The sequence below is a fragment of the Pseudorca crassidens genome, chromosome 3 (assembly GCF_039906515.1).
Source record: "Pseudorca crassidens isolate mPseCra1 chromosome 3, mPseCra1.hap1, whole genome shotgun sequence".
Taxonomy (NCBI): Eukaryota; Metazoa; Chordata; class Mammalia; order Artiodactyla; family Delphinidae; genus Pseudorca; species Pseudorca crassidens.
Window position 1 is genome coordinate 135,637,056 of NC_090298.1, and position 18,377 is coordinate 135,655,432.

General features: G+C 39.3%; 1 protein-coding gene across 6 annotated transcripts in view; it reads left to right on the forward strand.

The window, feature by feature from the left end:
* PGBD2 (piggyBac transposable element derived 2) overlaps positions 1-17,073 on the forward strand; it is a 29,809-nt gene extending 12,736 nt beyond the window's left edge. For 3 of the 6 annotated variants that reach the window (XM_067732448.1, XM_067732446.1, XM_067732447.1), the window contains exons 2-3: positions 12,715-12,778; positions 15,005-17,073. In XM_067732448.1, the coding sequence (XP_067588549.1) occupies positions 12,762-12,778; positions 15,005-16,766 (1,779 nt within the window). In that variant the 5' untranslated portion in view covers positions 12,715-12,761 and the 3' untranslated portion in view covers positions 16,767-17,073. Of the gene's footprint in view, positions 1-12,714; positions 12,779-14,885 lie in introns of all 6 variants that reach the window. The other 3 variants (XM_067732450.1, XM_067732449.1, XM_067732445.1) reach the window with 2 other exon arrangements.
* Positions 17,074-18,377: the final 1,304 nt, after the last annotated feature.

The following is an 18,377-nucleotide window of genomic DNA, read 5'->3' on the forward strand; positions in this document are numbered from 1 at the left end:
AGCAAGAGATGACATTGTTTCTTAGGTCAGTTATATCAGATGTCTGAAAGAGTGAAGCCGTATGTTTGCTGAAACCACTCCTGCTTTTGGAACCTGATATGATCGAATGAAAGACTGCAAACCGGAGTGGCCTAACCCTGGGAAACATCCTCATACAACAAAATGATGAACTGGAATGATTATTAATGATTGCATGGGGTTCTAGTAATGTGCCAGTGTCTTTTGACTTGGGTATCATTTTGCTGAAAGGGGTCTGTGGCCAGAGCCCATGGTGTGGGCTATGAGATAATAGAAAATATACATAGATCTCTGCCCCAGTTCCTGGAACAGAGCTCCTGAAATCCTTGTAATTTCCTATGTGATAAGAGCACTAGGAGCATCTTTTGTCCTAATATTTGGTTTTTGACCTGGGTTCCTGGCACAGGGCTCCTGAAACCCTTGTAATTTCCTGCATGATAGGAGTGTCCTTTGTTCTAATGAGGTGACTCTGGTTGGGTGCCTGGATGGCTCCTGGATGAGGGCTGGTTACCAGAAAGACCAAGCCATGATTGGAAGCTTGGAATTTTCAGCCCCACCCACTCCCCATTCTCTTGAGAAGGGAGGAGCTGAAAACGGGATTAATGATAAATCATGCCTACATGATGAAGCCTCCATAAAAATCCCCAAAGTACAGGATTCAGAGAGCTTCCGGATTGGTGAACACATGGAGGTGCTGCGAGAGTGGCGTGCCTGAAGAGGGCATGGAAGCTCTGCCCCCTTTCCCCATACCTTGGCCTGTGCATCTCTTCATCTGGCTGTTCATCTATATCCTTTATCATATCCTTTAATAAACTGGTAAACATAAAGCATTTCCCTGAATTCTGTGAGCTGCTCTAGCAAATTCATTGAACCCAAGGAAGGGATCATGGGAACCCCTGATTTGTAGCCAAGTCAGACAGAAATTGTGGGTAACCTGGGGACCTACTACTTGTAATTGGCATCTGATGTGGGGAGCAGTTTTGTGGTACTGAGCCCTTAACCTGTGGGATCTGACACTGTCTCCAGGTAGATGGTGTCAGAATTGTTGGACACCCAGCTGGTGTTGCAGAGAGTTACTTGTATGGACCCCCCCACCCCGAATTTAGTCACTAGAAGTGTCAGAAGTGAAACGTTCTATGCTAGTGGTAAAGAAGACCCACAGGAGAGAACAAAGGAGGGAAGGACTGGGTTTCTTCCTACTCAGGAGGAGGAAAACTGGGTTTTTCCAATTTAGTGGTGTTCTCATAAGGTATTCTGGCCCATATATTGATGTTAACTTGCATTTCTGTGGGGAATGAGGAACTAGAACTTCCTAGTCCTTCATCTGTTGATATCACCTCCCCCATTATCTGCCTTTTGATTAGATAGTTTAATCTATTTACTTTAAAAATAATTACTGAAAAGGGGAGACTTATTTTGTCACATTGCTATTTGTTTTGTGTCTGTCTATCTATCTTATAGCTCTTTTGTCTCTCATTTTCCTCCATTACGGCCTACCTTTTTTGTGTTTAGTTGATATTTTGCAGTGACATGTTTTGATTTCCTTTTAATCTCCTTTCATGTATATTCTTTAGATTTTTTTTTGCAGTTACCATGGGATTATATAGAATATCCTAATGTAACTAATTTCACTTGATAGCAGCTTTGCTTCAGTTGCATACATAAACTCCTCTCTTACAAAGTTCTTCCCCCCTTATATTACTGATGTCAAAAATTACATCTTTAATTTATAATTGTTTTTTATGCATTCATCTTTTAAATTCTGTAGAAAATAAGAAGTGGAGTTACAAACTAAAATGACAACAATGTTGTTGTTTTTTTTTAAAATATGGGTTTATATATTTACCCTTACTGGTAACTTTATCTTTTCTCAAGTATGACTGAGTTACTGTCCAGCATCCTTTCCTTTCAACATTAAGGACTCTCTTTAGCATTTCTGGTATTGTGGGTCTAGTGGTAATGAATTCCTTCAACTTTTGTTTGTCTGGGAATATCTTAATTTCTCCCTCATTTTTGAAGGACAGTATTGCTGAATATAGAAATCGTGGTTCGCAATTTTTTTTCTTTTAGCACTTTAAATATATCATCTTACTACCTTTTGGCCTCTAAGGTTTCTGATGAGAAATTGACTGATGATCTTATTGCAGATCCTTTATACTATGAATTGCTTCTCTCTTCCTGATTTCAAAATTCTTGCTTTGGCTTTGGCCAATTTGATTATGATGTGTGTTGGTGTAGGTCTCTTTAGTTTATCCTACTTCAGGGTTTGTAGATCTGTGTCTTCCCTCAAGTTTGGGAAACTTATGGCTATTGTTTTTTCAAGTAATGTCTGTGCCCTTTTCTTTCTCTTTTCCTTTTGAGATTCTCAAAATGTGTATGTTGACTGACTTGGTGGTGACCCACAAGTCTCTTAGACTCTGTTCACTTTTCTTCATATATATATATTTTTCTGTTTGTAAGAGTTGATATTTTTAATAGTCCTGTGTTCAGTCCTTTTTTTCTCCCTTCACAACCCTGGTGTTGAACTCCTCTAGTGAATTTTTCATTTCAGCTTTGTTTATATATTGTTTGCCTGATTTCCTTTAGTTCTTTGTCCATGTTTTCCATTTACTTGCAGCATATTTAAGATGATTATTTTAAAGTCTTTGTCTAGTAAGTCTGATATCTAGGTTTCCTCAGAGTTGGTTCTGTCAGCTTTAAATGAGCCACATTTTCTTGTTTCTTTATGTGCCTTGTGATTTTTTTTTTGCTAAAAATTGAATGTTTTTCTATTATTATGTGGTAACTCTGGAAATTAGACTCCTTGCCTTCCCCAGGGTTTGCTTTTTTAAATTTTTTGAAGGCCATTGTAGTTAATTTGTTTTGGGACTTTTCCAAACTATTTCTGCAAAGACTGTATATTGTCATGTGTGATCACTGAAGACTTTGTTCCTGTAGCTTGTGTTCAGCTAATCTTTTGACAGAGAATTCCATGAATCTCAGGAGCTGAAACAAACAAAAAAACACTGAAAAAAACCCAAAAAAAGACCATCTACCTCTTCCTGTCTTTACATATTTGCTCTTTGCTTGGACACTCCTTCATCACTTAGTTAGGATACTCTTAATCTTGGGATTAGCCCGAGGTAAAAATTTAAGGTCTCAGGAGTTTTCTGAGCGTGTGTCTTGGTCTTGCATGTGGCTTTCTTAAATTCCTCCATATTCGTGGAAGCTTTTGAATGTCCTGTATTTCCAAATGGCCTTAAATGGTCTGTTATGTATCTTTACCCACAGTCTGTTGCTCCAGACGTCTGTGGATTTGTATTCTGCCTCACAGCTTTTTCTGCCACACCAGGGTTTTAGGTATCCTTAAGACACGTTAGAGCAGAAATACACAATAATTTGCAATCAAGTTTGCTCTTTCTCCCTTTAGTTTGAGGGGAAAACTGGGAATTGGGCGTCTGGCTACTCAAGACTAAGATTGCTGCAGCACTGGAAAGGGGGTAGGTCAAGGGTGAGTAAGAACTCCACAAAACGTTCTATTGTTTTGAAGTTGGCTTTTTAATTTTTTTTTCAGTTGTATTGAGATATAATTGACATACAACACTGTATAAGTTTAAACTGTACCACATAATGACTTGTCATACTTATATTGTAAATTGCTATAGTAAGTTAACGTCCATCTCATATAGTTATGAAGAAGAAATTTTTTTTCCTTGTGATGACAACTTTTAAGATTTAATCTCTTAGCAACTTCCAAAGATACTATACAGCAGTGTTAACTATGGTCATCATGTACATATTTCCCCAGTTATAAACTGAGACTTCCTCATTTATTTTATACCTGGACACTTGACCTTTTCACCACCATCAACCAATTCCCTCTTCTTCAACCCACCACCTCTGGTGACCACAAATCTGATTCTTTTTATATGAGTTCATTTGTTTGTTTTTTTTAGATTCTACATATAAGTGGGATCATACGATATTTGTCTTTTTCTGTCTAACCTATTTCACTTAGCATAATGCCCTCAAGTGCATCCATGCTGTCACAAATGATAGGATTTCCTTCTTTTTTATGGCTGAATAACATTCCATTATATATATGTACCACATTTTCTTCAGTGGACACATCTTGGCTATTGTAAATAATGTTTCAGTGAATGTGGGGATGCAGGTATTTCTTCAAATAGTGACTTCATTTCCTTTGGATGTATACCCAGAAGTGGACTCGCTGGACTGTATGGTAGCTTTATTTTTACTTTTTTGAGGAACCTCCATACTGTTTTCCGTAGTGGCTGCTCCAGTTTGCATTCCCACCAGTAGTGCACAAGGGTTCCCTTTTTTCCACATGCTTGTTGTGTCTTTTTGATGGCAACCGTTCTAACAGGAGTGAGGTGATATCTTACAGTGGTTTTGATTTGCATTTCCTTGACGGTTAGTGATTTTTTTTAAATAAATCTATTTATTTATTTATTTTTGGCTGCGTTGGGTCTTCATTGCAGTGCACGGGCTTCTCATTGCAGTGGCTTCTCTTGTTGCAGAGCACGGGCTCTAGGTGCACAGGCTTCAGTAGTTGTGGCATGCAGGCTCAGTAGTTGTGGCTTGCGGGCTCTAGAGTGCAGGCTCAGTAGTTGTGGCGTACAGGGCTTAGTTGCTCCACGGCATGTGGGATCTTCCTGGACCAGGGCTGGAACCTGTGTCCCCTGCATTGGCAGCCGGATTCTTAACCACTGCACCACCAGGGAAGTCTGACGATTAGTGATGTTGAGCATCTTTTCATGTACCTGTTGGCCGTTCAGTATTTTCTTTGGAAAAATATCTAATTTCCTCCACGTAGCACCCCAGGACTGGGGCACCTAATCTGTGGCTTGAATTGCTCACTTCCCAGGGCAGGTGTCTGCCCTTATAATCTTCCATTTCCTCTGAGTCCCCTTCCAGGAGCACCAGGTCCTGACCCCATCTTTTCTTCCCTTCATACCTGATCACGTGTATATCTTTCCTACATCCTTGTTTGTACAACAGGCCTTCTGCCAGTTTCCACTTAGTTTTCAGTGAAAATTGTTTACGTGTAGATATATTTCTGATTTGTTTGTGGCGGGCAGTGAGCTTCATGTCCTCTCACGTTGCCATCTTGATCCCTTTGATTACTATAGCCTTATAATATAGTTTGAAATGAGGAAGTGTAATGCCTCCTGCTTTGTTCTTTTTAGGATTGCTTTGACTATATGAGGTCTTTTGTGGTTCCATATAAATTTTAGGATTGTTTTTTCTACTTCTATAAAAAATGCCATTAAATCTTGATAGGGATTGCATTGGATCTGTAGATGGCGTTGGGTAGTATAGACATTGTAATATTAATTCTTCCAATCCATAATTGTGGGGTATTTTTGTCTTCAGTTTCTTTCATCAATGATTTGTAGTTTCCAGTGTAAGGATTTTTTTTTTTACTTCTTTGGTTAAATTTATTCCTATATATTTTATTGTTTAATGCTATTGTAGTGGGGTAATATTCTTCAGTTCCCTTTTTTAAAAAATATTTATTTATTTTTTGGCTACACTAGGTCTTAGTTGTGGCACGCGGGGTCTTTAGTTGCAGCATGCAGAATCTTTAGTTTCGGCATACAGGATCCTTAGCTGCGGCATGAGAACTCTTAGTTGCAGCATATGGAATCTAGCTCCTAACTAGGGATCCAACCTGGGCCTCCTGCATTGGGAGTATGGAGTGTTAGCCTCTGGACCACCAGGGAAGTCCCATTCTCCAATTCTTAAGAGAATTCAGTTTTAAAGTATAGTAATGCTACTGATTTTTTTTTTTTTTTTTTTTGCGGTACGTGGGCCTCTCACTGTTGTGGCCTCTCCCTGTTGTGGCCTCTCCCGTTGCGGAGCACAGGCTCTGGATGCACAGGCTCAGTGGCCATGGCTCACGGGCCCAGCCACTCCGCGGAATGTGAGATCTTCCCAGACCGGGGCACAAACCCATGTCCCCTGCATCGGCAGGCAGACTCTCAACCACTGCACCACCAGGGAAACCCATGATTTTTGTATGCTGATTTTATATCCTGCAACTTTACTGAATTCATTAATTAGATCTAACGGTTTTTTTGTGAAGTGTTTAGGGTTTTCTGTATGTAAAATCATGTCATCTGTAAATAGAGACAGTTTTTCTTCTTCCTTTCCAATTCTGATGCCTTTTATTTCATTTTCTTAATTTATTGCTTTGGTAGGACTTCTAGTACTGTGTTGAATAGGAGTGGTGAGAGTAGGTATCCTTGTCTTGTTCCTGATCTTAGAGGACAAGCTTTCAGTCTTTCACCACTGAATATGATGTTAGCTGTGTGCTTGTCATCTGTGACTTCTGTTATGTTGAGGTATGTTCCTTCTATACCTAAGTTGTTGAGAGTTTTATCTTGAAAGGATATGGTGTTTTGTCAGGTGCTTTACTGTATCTATTGAGATGTTCCTATGATTTTTATCTTTCATTCTATTGATGTTGTGTATCACGTTCATTTATATGTTTTATCAATACCACCCGTGCATCCCAGGGATGACTCCCACTTAATCATGGTGTATGATTTTTTTTTTAACATCTTTATTGGAATATAATTGCTTTACACTGGTGTGTTAGTATCTGCTGTACAACCAAGTGAATCAGCTATATGTATACATTTATCCCCATATCCCCTCCCTCTTGCATCTCCCTCCCACCCTCCCTATCCCATCCCACTAGGTGGTCACAAAGCACTAAGCTGATCTCCCTGTGCTGTGCTGCTGCTTCCCACTAGCTATCTATTTTACATTTGGTAGTGTATATATGTCAATGCTACTCTCTCACGTTGTTCCAGCTTACCCTTTCCCCTCCCCATGTCCTCAAGTCCATGCTCTATGTCTGCATCTTTATTCCTGTCCTGCCCCTAAGTTAATGAGAAACATTTTTTTTTTTTAGATTCCATATATATGTGTTAGCATACGGTATTTGTTTTTCTCTTTCTGACTTATTTCATTCTCTGTGAGAGACTCTAGGTCCATCCACCTCACTACAAATAATTCAATTTTGTTTCTTTTTTTATGGCTGAGTGATATTGAATTGTATGTATGTGCCACATCTTGTTTATCCATTTATCTGTTGGTGGACACTTAGGTTGCTTCCATGTCCTGCCTATTGTAAATAGTGCTGAAGTGAACATTGTGGTACATGTCTCTTTTTGAATTATGGTTTTCTCAGGGTATATGCCCTGTAGTGGGATTGCTGGGTCATATGGTAGTTCTGTTTTTAGTGTTTTAAGGAACCTCCATACTTTTCTCCATAGTGGCTGTATCAATTCACATTCTCACCAACAGTGCAAGAGAGTTCCCTTTTCTCCACACCATCTCCAGCAATTATTGTTTGTAGATTTTTTGATGATGGCCTTTCTGACCGGTGTGAGGTGATACCTCATTGTAGTTTTGATTTGCATTTCTCTAACGATTAGTGATGTTGAACACTCTTTCATGTGTTTGTTGGCAATCTGTATATCTTCTTTGGAGAAATATCTATTTAGGTCTTCTGCCCATTTTTGGATTGGGTTGTTTGTTTTTTTGATATTGAGCTGCATGAGCTGCTTGTATATTTTGGAGATTAATCCTTTGTCAGTTGCTTCATTTACAGATATTTTCTCCCATTCTGAGGGTTGTCTTTTCCTCTTGTTTATGGTTTCCTTTGCTGTGCAAAAGCTTTTAAGTTTCATTAAGTCCCATTTCTTTATTTTTGTTTTTATTTCCATTTCTCTAGGAGGTGGGTCAAAAAGGATCTTGCCGTGATTTATGTCATAGAGTGTTCTGCCTATGTTTTCCTTTAAGAGTTTTAGTGTCTGGCCTTCCATTTAGGTCTTTTATCCATTTTCAATTTATTTTTGTATATGGTGTTAGGGAGTGTTCTAATTTCATTCTTTTACATGTAACTGTCCAGTTTTCCCAGCACCACTTATTGAAGAGGCTGTCTTTTCTCCATTGTATATTCTTGCTTCCTTTATCAAAGATAAGGTGACCATATATGTGTGGGTTTATCTCTGGGCTTTCTATCCTGTTCCATTGATCTATATTTCTATTTTTGCACCAGTACCATACTGTCTTGATTACTGTAGCTTTGTAGTATAGTCTGAAGTCAGGGAGCCTGATTCCTCTAGCTCCGTTTTACTTTCTCAAGATTGCTTTGGCTATTCGGGGTATTTTGTGTTTCCATACAAATTGTGAAATTCTTTGTTCTGGTTCTGTGAAAAATGCCATTGGCAGTTTGATAGGGATTGCATTGAATCTGTAGATTGCTTTGGGTAGTAGAGTCATTTTCACAATGTTGATTCTTCCAATCCAAGAACATGGTATATCTCCCCATCTGTTTGTATCGTCTCTAATTTCTTTCATCAGTGTCTTATAGTTTTCTGCATACAGGTCTTTTGTTTATTCCTACGTATTTTTTGTTGTTGCAATGGTAAATGGGAGTGTTTCCTTAATTGCTCTTTCAGATTTTTCATCATGAGTGTATAGGAATGCAAGAGATTTCTGTGCCTTAATTTTTTACTTCGCTACTTTACCAAATTCATTGATTAGCTCTAGTAGTTTTCTGGTATTGTCTTTAGGATAGTCTATGTATAGTATCGTGTCATCTGCACACAGTGACAGTTTTGCTTCATCTTTTCTGATTTGAATTCCTTTTATTTCTTTTTCTTCTCTGATTGCTGTAGCTAAAACTTCCAAAAGTATGTTGAATAATAATGGTGAGAGTGGGCACCTGATCTTAGAGGAAATGGTTTCTGTTTTTCACCATGGAGAATGATGTTGGCTGTGGGTTTTCATATATGGCCTGTATTATGTTGAGGCAGGTTCCCTCTAGTCTACTTTCTGGAGAATTTTTATCATAAATGGCTGTTGAATTTTGTTGAAAGCTTTTTCTGCATCTATTGAGATCATCGTATTGTTTTTATCCTTCAATTTGTTAATATGGCATATCACATTGATTGATTTGCATATATTGAAGAATCCTTGCATTCCTGTGATAAACCCCATTTGATCATTTAATGTACTGTTGAATTTGGTGCGATAGTATATTATTTAGAATTTTTGCATCTGTTTTCATCAAGGATATTTGTCTGTAGTTTTCCTTCCTTGTAATGTCCTTATTCTGGCTGTGGTATCATGGTAATACTGACCTTGTAAATGAGTTTAGGGGTGTTCCCTTCTCTTTGATATTTTGGAAGAGTTTGGGAAGAATTGGCATTAATTCTTTAAATGTTTGGTAAAATTCACCTTGAATCCATCTGGTCCTGGGCTTTTCTTTGTTGGCAAGCTTTGGGTACTGATTCAGTCTCCTTACTAGTAACTGGTTCGTTCACTTTTTCTCTTTATTCTTGATTCAGTCTTGGTATATTTTTTGTTTCTAAGAATTATCCATTTCTTCTACATTGTCCAGTGTGTTGGCAGATAAATGTTCCTACTACCCTCTGATCCTTTGTATTTTTTTTTTAACTTTTTAGTTTGTACTGGAGTATAGCTGATTAACAATGTGATCGTTTCAGGTGCACAGATCCTTTGTATTTCTGTGGTATCAGTTGTAATGTCTCCTCTTTGATTTATAATTTTGTTGGGTTTTTTTTTTTTCTTGGATAGTTTAGCTAAAGGTTTGTCAATTTTGTTTGTCTTTTCAAAGAACAAACTCTTAGTTTTGTTAATCTTTTCTCAATTTTTCTTCTCTCCTTTAGTTATTTCTGCTCTAATCTTTATTGTTTCCTTCCTTCTGCTAACTTTAAGCTTAGTTTGTTCTTTTTTCTAGTTCCTTGAGGTGTAAAGTTGGGTTATTTATTAGAGATAGTTGTCTTTTCGTTCTGTATGTGTTTATGGCTATAAAGTTCCCTCTTAGAGCTGCTTTTGCTAACATCCCCTGTTTTCGTATATTGTGTTTCCAATTTTGTTTGTTTTAAGATACTTTTTAGTTTCCTTTTAATTCTTATTTGCTACGTTGGTTGTGCAGGAGAATTATTTTTATGCATTCTTGAGTTTTTCAGTTTTCCTCCTGTTACTGATTTCTAGCTTTATACCACTGTGTTCAGGAAAGATACTTAGTATGATTTTGGTCTTGTTGAATTTGCTAAGACTTTTTTTGTGGCCTAACATTTAACATCCCAGTAAATGTTCTATGTGTGCTTAAGAAGAATGTATATTTTTCTATTGTTGAATAGAATGTTCTGTATATGTCTTTTATGTGCGTTTGGTCTATAGTGGCATTCAAGTCTGATGTTTCCTTATTGATTCTTTGTCTGAATGACCTACCATTGTTGACAGTGGGATATTAAAGTCCCCCACTCTTTATTGCCATTTATTTCTCCTTTTTGTTCTCTTAGTATTTGGTTTATATATTTAGGTGCTCAAATATTTAGTGCTTAAATATTTACAATTGTTATATCTTTTGATGGATTGTTGTTTTTCATTGTGTAATTATCTTATTTTCTTGTTTCCATTTTAGTAAAGTTAATTTCGACTGACATAAGTATAGCTACCCCTGCTTTCTTTTTTTTTTTTTGGTTACTACTTGCTTGAAATATCTTTTTCCATCCTTTTACACTCAGCTTATATGTATATTTAAAGGTCAAGTGAGTATCTTGTCAGTAGCATATCATTGGATCTTACTTTTTTATCCATTAAGCCATTCCGTGGCTTTTGGTTAGATAATTTAATGAATTTACATTTAAAGTAATTATTGATGGGTAAGGACTAACTGTTTTTATTTTGTTCATCGTTTTCTGTTTTATAAATCCTTTGTTTCTTCTGTTCCTGTTGTGTTCCTTTATGATTTGATGAATTATTGTATCATTATGCCTTGACTTCTTTATCATATTCTTTTGTGTAACTACAATAAGTTTTTCTTTTGTGTTTGTCATGAGGTTTACATAAAATCTTGAAATGATAGCACCCTATTTTAAACTGGTAACACCTTAACTTCTATAACATTTCTAAACTTTACTCTTTTACTTCTCCTCCCCCTTACATTTTAGATTATTGATGCTACAGTTTACATATTTCTTATAGTATGTATCTTATAACAGATTATTGTAGTTATAGTTGTTTTAGAATGTTATTTTTTCCTTTGTTTTTAAATTGGGGTATAGTTGTTTTACAATGTTATGTTAGTTTCTACTGTACAGTAAAATGAAGTAGAGTTCCCTGTGCTATACAGCAGGTTCTTATTAGTTATCTACTTTATACATATTAGTGTATATATGTCGATCCCAATCTCCCAGTTCATCCCATCCCTCCACTCCCCTCCCCCTGCTTTCTCCCCTTGGTGTCCATACATTTGTTCTCTACATCTGTGTCTCTATTTCTGCCTTGCAAACCGGTTCATCGGTACCATTTTTCTAGAATCTACATATATGCATTAACTTTTAACTTTAAATCTAGAGTTGTTAGTGAATTATACACCCCTATTACCTGACTGACTTTATAGTTACCATTACCAATGAGTTTTACACTCTCTTCATATGATTTTATGATATAATTAGTGCCCTTTTACTTCTACTTGAAGAATTCCTTTTAGCATTTATTTTAAAGCAGGTCTTGTGGTACGAACACCCTCTGCTTTTGTTTGCTTGTGAAAGTCTTTATGTCTTCTTCAGTTTTGAAGGACAGCTTGCTGGGAATAACATTCTTAGTTGATAGTTTTTTCTTTCTACATTTTCAATATATCATCCCATTCTCTCCTGGTCTGAAAAGTTTCTGTTGAAAAATCTGCTACTAGTCTTATAGGGATTCCCCTGTATGTAATTTCTCTTTTTCTTGCTGCTTTCCAAATTCTTTCTTTGTCTTAGACTTTTGACAATTTAATTATAATGTGTCTTGGTGTAGCCCTATTTGAGTTCAACCTATTTAGGGTCCTTTGGGCCTTCTGCCTACTACAGGTTTGTTGGAAGTTTGATGTAGTTAAAATTATCCACCTTCCTTTAAGTTTCTGTGTTTTCTATAAGAAACGTTTCCCTCTGTGGTCATTAATATACTTTAAAAGTTTTGCTTTTTTGCAATTAATACTTAATACATCTAGGACTTCGCTATCTAATATAGTAGCCACTACATGTGACTGTTTAAATTTGAATTACTTAAAATTACATAAAATTAAAAATTCAATTTCTCAGTCACACTAGCCATATATCCAGTGGTTAATACCCATATGTGGCTCATGGCTACCATATTGGACAGCACTGATATAAAACATTTCTATCATTGTGGCAAGGTCTATTGGCAGTGCTGATGTAGGACAGTATGTAGTCTTCAACCAGGGGAGATTTTACCTCCTACTCTCCCCACCAGAGGACATTTGTCTAGAAACCTTTTCGTTTTTCACAACTAGTGGGGTAGTTGTTCTATTGGTATCTAGTAGATGGAGGCCTGGGATGCTGTTAAACATCACATAATACATAGGACACCCCCCCCACGAGAAACAAAATGCCAATAGTTATGACTGTGGGAAACCCCGCTCTAGAATGTATTTTGTTGTGAGGTGTGAGATGGGGGAGCTTGTTCTTTTTCCCTCTGACTAGCCAGTCAACTACACCTCATTTCCTGTGTGTACTTGATCCATTTCCCTCTGGTTGATAGTGAATCTTGAGATTTTTTTCCCCTTAAATGGTAGAGAAGGTCCTATTCCTTTGCTAATTAAGATATGATTTCTTAAAACTGACTTCTGTTGTCTTACAGATTCTTAGACTCTACAAGTAAAGACAAGCTCATGTTCACAATATACCATGGCTTCATCATCAAGGTAGGAGTAATGTTTGTTGAAAGGCTTTATGCAAGTACAGTTGCCTCTTGAACACATGGGGATTAGGGGTGCTGACTCTTCGCATTTGAAAATCTGTGTATAACTTTATAATCGGGCCCTCTGCACTGGCAGTTCCAACCCACTGAGGATCATGTAGTACTCCAGGACGTATGTACCGAAAAAAATCTATGTATAAGTGGACTCACATAGTTCAAACCCATGTTATTCAAGGCTAACTATATTTACTTCTCTGCTTTTGAAAGACTAAGTCTATAACATTTTCAGTTCTCAGTCCTGCTGCCCACCCTAAGCACTTGGTGTCTATGAAGCACCAAGGAGGGAGAGAAGAGAGGAAGATTGGAGAAAAGACAAGGCAGACAAAGGCGTGTGTATGGTACAGTACGGGTGCAGCTGTGTAGCTCTAGTTCTGCACTTGATCTAAAAACATGATTTACTTTCCTCATCTTTCAAGACACAAGATGGTTGTCTGTGGGGCTGCCTCAGTTCCTGCAGGCTTTCTCACTCCAAGGGTTTGAGCAGGTATGCACAGAGGTGTTTGAGGGCCTGTTTGAGTGGTGAGACTAGCAGAGATTGTGGCTGGGCAGGCCTGGATCTGCTGCTGTAGACCAGGGGAGGCATGAAGATGGCTGTTACCCTTTGAGAACGTGTCTTAGTTCGAGGTCCATGGAAAGGAAGAGCTTCAGGTTTCCTCTCCCTTTCTGGCTGGCCATGGAGAGCTTGAGGCATACCTCATCTCCCCAGAGGTCAGACTTCTTGTGCTCTAGCCTCCAGCAGGGGTGGCTGGTGGAGTCAGTGTCCTGGAAGTGAGGTTGGAGTGAATCTCTAATGCAGCTTAAACTCCAAAGCCTAAGAGCAGGCAGAGAAATAGCCTTTGTGGTAAAGCCTGCATCCTCCCTCTGGTACACGGCTTTTCTCATGCAGAGGCCAAGGCATAGGGCAGCAGCAGTGTCCACCTTCCCAAGTCCAGTCTGTTCTCAGCCAGAGTAATGTATTTGACCCCTCACTGTCCTGTTCCATCCCCTCAGGGGCTTCCTGTGATAACTGAATACAACTGGAAGTCCTGATCAGGACCTCTGGAACCCTGTGGGGCCTTGGCCCTGGACGCAGCCACCTCTGCTCTACTCTCCTCCCCTCACTACATCTGCAGTGTCACTAACCTCCTTGCTGTTCATAGATATCAAGTCCCTTCAACCACAGGGCCTCGCACCTGTACGTACAGTTCTTTCTCTCCCTCTGGGACACCCAGTCTCCAGCTGTCTGCAAGGCTCACTCCGCCTCTCCAGGCCATCTGCCCTGTGAGCCTTCCCTCATCATATGTCTAAAGTAGCACCCCCAGCCCTGTTCCTTTGCTGCACTCTCTGTCCCTTATTCAGGATGGCCCTCATCACTACCTGATGCCGTCCTGCATAGCTGCGTGTTTGTTGATGTGTCATCTGTCTCCTCCATTTGGAAACAAGTGCTATGCAGGTCAGGGAGTGGAGTGTGCTCACTGCCAGCCCCTGGGCAGCACCTGCTCGTGGTTGGTGCCCACTAAATACAAATATCTCTTGCATTTGGTTCCTACATGTACAGGGAGAGTTAGAATAGCAGGGGTTTCCGTGTTTCCAAATCTATTTAGCAGTTAGTATGCAGTAGGATATCAGATGTTGAGGGAGCTTTGTGAAGATCTGTCTGAATCTGTTTAGGTCCTGAATTTGGGTAGTGAGAGTTCAAGTATGGAGAGTTTGAGAATTGGGGAAGTGAGGAAACTTATATATGCCAAGTGAATAAGAAAAAGGGAAGAGACAGATAAGGCAGAAGCATGAAAGCAGAGCTGCTAGGGCCACTGAGTCAGGAGACATCGGTGGATGTCACTTCAGCAGCCGAGCCTTCCCATTGACAGTTACTGTTAACCAGGTGATAACAGTGGCACCTGGATTCATCACTAGAGGGGATCCTCTATTCAGACACTTTATTTAAGAAGGAAAGGAAGTATGGAATACCTCTTTAGAATGTCTCCCTTCATTAAAATACTTCTGCACTTAGATGAATAATTTGTGTTTGTCTGGAAAATTCACTTATCTGGCACTGTGACTTACGGTGTTAGGTCCAAGATGCTGTTGCAGTGGGAGTGCCCTCCTCTTGGGCAATGCTTTAGTGGAGTTTTCTGCTGAAGCACTGGCTTTCCTGCATGGCCTCTCTTCATTCTGTTTCCTGTCATCGCAGCAGCCTCACTACCGGGAGAAGAACCGGCTCAAAGCTGAAGTCCATGAAGTTGCTTGAGGTTCTGAATGCTCTGGAGGAGGAGGAGTCTGGCCAGAGTAGGGAGGAGATCTTCATTGCACCGCCCAACAATGCTTCAGGGGACTTCACTGATGAGGACTCGGGTGATGAAGATGGCCGGCGAGGAACCCTCCTGCCTGGCAATGTGCTGCATGCCTTTGTTGTGCCTGAGGACTCTGGCACCGGGGAGGATGATGATGACCTGCAGCTGCAGCCAGCCATGAAGAAGCAAAAGGCAGGAGTGGAACCTCAACATGTTTGGACCAAAAGAGATATCTGCCCGGACTTCACCAGTTGGACAGCATCGGATCCTCATATGGAGGATCTCAAAAGCCAGGAACTGAGTCCTGTAGGCCTCTTTGAATTGTTTTTTGATGAAGGAACAATTAATTTTATTGTTAATGAAACCAATCGTTATGCTTGGCAGAAGAATGTCAACCTGGGTCTCACAGCTCAGGAATTGAAGTGTGTTTTGGGCATTTTGATTTTAAGTGGGTATATCTCCTATCCAAGGAGAAGGATGTTTTGGGAAACATCCCCTGATTCACATCATCATCTTGTGGCTGATGCAATTAGAAGGGACAGATTTGAACTGATCTTCTCATACCTGCATTTTGCAGATAACAATGAGCTTGATGAAAGTGATAGGTTTGCCAAGGTGAGGCCTCTCATTGTCCGCATGAACTACAATTTCCAGAAGCATGCACCCTTGGAAGAGTTCTACAGCTTTGGCGAGTCTATGTGTGAGTACTTTGGACACCGGGGGTCCAAGCGTCTGCCTGCGGGGAAACCTGTGCGGCTGGGCTACAAGATCTGGTGTGGGACGACCAGCAGGGGCTATTTGGTGTGGTTCGAGCCCTCACAGGGCACACTGTTCACTAAGCCAGACAGGGGCCTGGACCTAGGAGGCAGTATGGTGGTGAAATTTGTGGATGCACTTCAGACACGTGGGTGTCTGCCATACCACATATTTTTTGACAAGGTTTTTACAAGTGTCAAATTGATGTCCATTTTAAGGAAGAAAGGAGTGAAGGCCACAGGAACTGTTCGTGAGTACAGAACTGAACGATGTCCCCTTAAAGATCCCAAAGAACTGAAGAGAATGAAGAGGGGTTCGTTTGATTACAGAGTTGATGAGAGTGAGGAGATCATCGTGTGCCGCTGGCATGATAGCAGTGTGGTCAACATCTGCTCCAACGCTGTGGGCATAGAGCCAGCAGGGCTGACCAGCCATCACTCGGGAGCAGCCAAGACGCAGGCCCAGGTTCATCAGCCATCCCTGCTGAGGCTGTACCAGGAGAAGGTCGGGGGTGTCGGCCGCATGGACCAGAACATCACCAAGTACAAGGTGAAGATCCGGGGTATGAAGTGGTACTCGAGTTTCATTGGCTATGTTATTGACGCTGCTCTTAACAATGCATGGCAGCTGCACAGGATATGCTGCCATGATGCCCAGGTGGACCTTCTGGCCTTCCGGAGATACGTGGCCTGCGTGTACCTAGAGAGCAACGCCGATACATCATCCCAAGGGAGGCGAAGCAGGCGGCTGGAAACCGAGAGCCGCTTTGACATGATTGGGCACTGGATCATCCACCAGGACAAGAGGACCCGGTGTGCCCTGTGCCACTCACAGACCAACACCCGCTGTGAGAAGTGCCAGAAGGGTGTCCATGCCAAGTGCTTCAGGGCGTACCACATCCGGTAATGCATCCTGGGCAGAGGGAGCCCCCTGGATGTTTGGTTTGTTATGAGATGTTTACAGCTAATTACATATAGCATTTGGGGCCTTTGTGTGTTGTGTTGACAAAAAGAGACCTGAATCCCTGATTTGGTTTTGTATTCTTCCTCGTCTTCCTTACAGTTATCTTTTTATCATCTTCTGTTATGCCTACATGTAATATAAATTAATATTTATGTTAGTAATCATAAATGTTTATAAATATATATTTTATACTGTTTTTTATTTCAACTTATGGGCCCTTTTTTATTCAAATAAAAATCTTGCTTTGGGGTATAGCTGTCCTGATAAGGAAACTTGAACGTAACCAAAAACTTAAGAGAAACTTTCGTGAACAGTAAAAAGATTTTATAGTGTATGCTCTCAGTTATAATCTAAGATATAGGCAATATTGTATCAATATGATGAAGGATATCTTAATCATATTTATTTCACTTTAATTTAATGCTAGCAAACTGTCCAGGGACAGATAATCTGCCATGTATTTATCCAGCTGACTAGATTTGTAGAGTTTGTATTTTCTTGATAAAAAATATTTTTCTAATACACATATCCATGTGGAATCCATTTTTATAAATAGTGTGAAGTAGGGAGTTTTTTCCCCCAAATGGATGGTTAGCATCATATTAATATTAAAAGTTATATATATATTTTCCCAGTGATTTAAATTCTACCTTTAAAAATTCCTGAACTTTGGGGGAAAATACTGAAACAAAGAAAAAAGTTTATGTTAGAAAGCCTAGTGGAATATAATCCAGAAGAATAAAAGAAATACATATAAAAATTTGGACTTAATCAAAAATCTAAGAGAGCATGTTGAGTGTCTTTATTTGGTAAAGAACTTTCTACAACAGCACAAATGAAAAAGAAACACATCAATATATTTGACCATATAAAACTGTAAAATTGACATTCATTAGTAAAGGTAAAATGCAGAGAAACTGAGAAAATATGTTACAAATAATTCCATTTGTAATAATATCCTCAGTGCAAAAAGATCTCGTAAACACATAGGTGACAAGGGTAAAATGTGCAATGTTATATAAAATAACAAATGATGGAAGATGAAAAACAAATGAACAGTGAAGATACATAAGAGGCAATAAACTGCAAAGGTAAGTAATTACTAGATATCCTTTTTTTAAACAAGTGAATTTATTTGTACATAATTACTGTTGGTATGGGTGTAGAAAGGTGACAGACTCATGTAGTACCTGAGGGAGTGTAAATCTGTACACTCTTTCTGAAGGCAATTTATCAGGTCCATCCAAAATCTTAAAAATTGTTCATACCCATAGAAAAGGAAATGTTTGGTCCATTGTGATGTGAATACGTAAATAAAAGGGGCAGATCCTCCCTTCAGTGGAATCCCAATTATAAATGTAGAAGGAAGGATGGAAATAAAATACTGCTATTTGGCAAACACCACAGCAGTAATTTTGCAGGCAAGAACTGTCAGTAGATGCTAAACTTAGGAGGGCAAAGCATTTCCTCACAAGATATCCAGGGGGAATAAACAGAAACTGCTTAGTGGAGAAATCAGGCACACCACCACAACCAAGCAGTCAAAGTTAATAC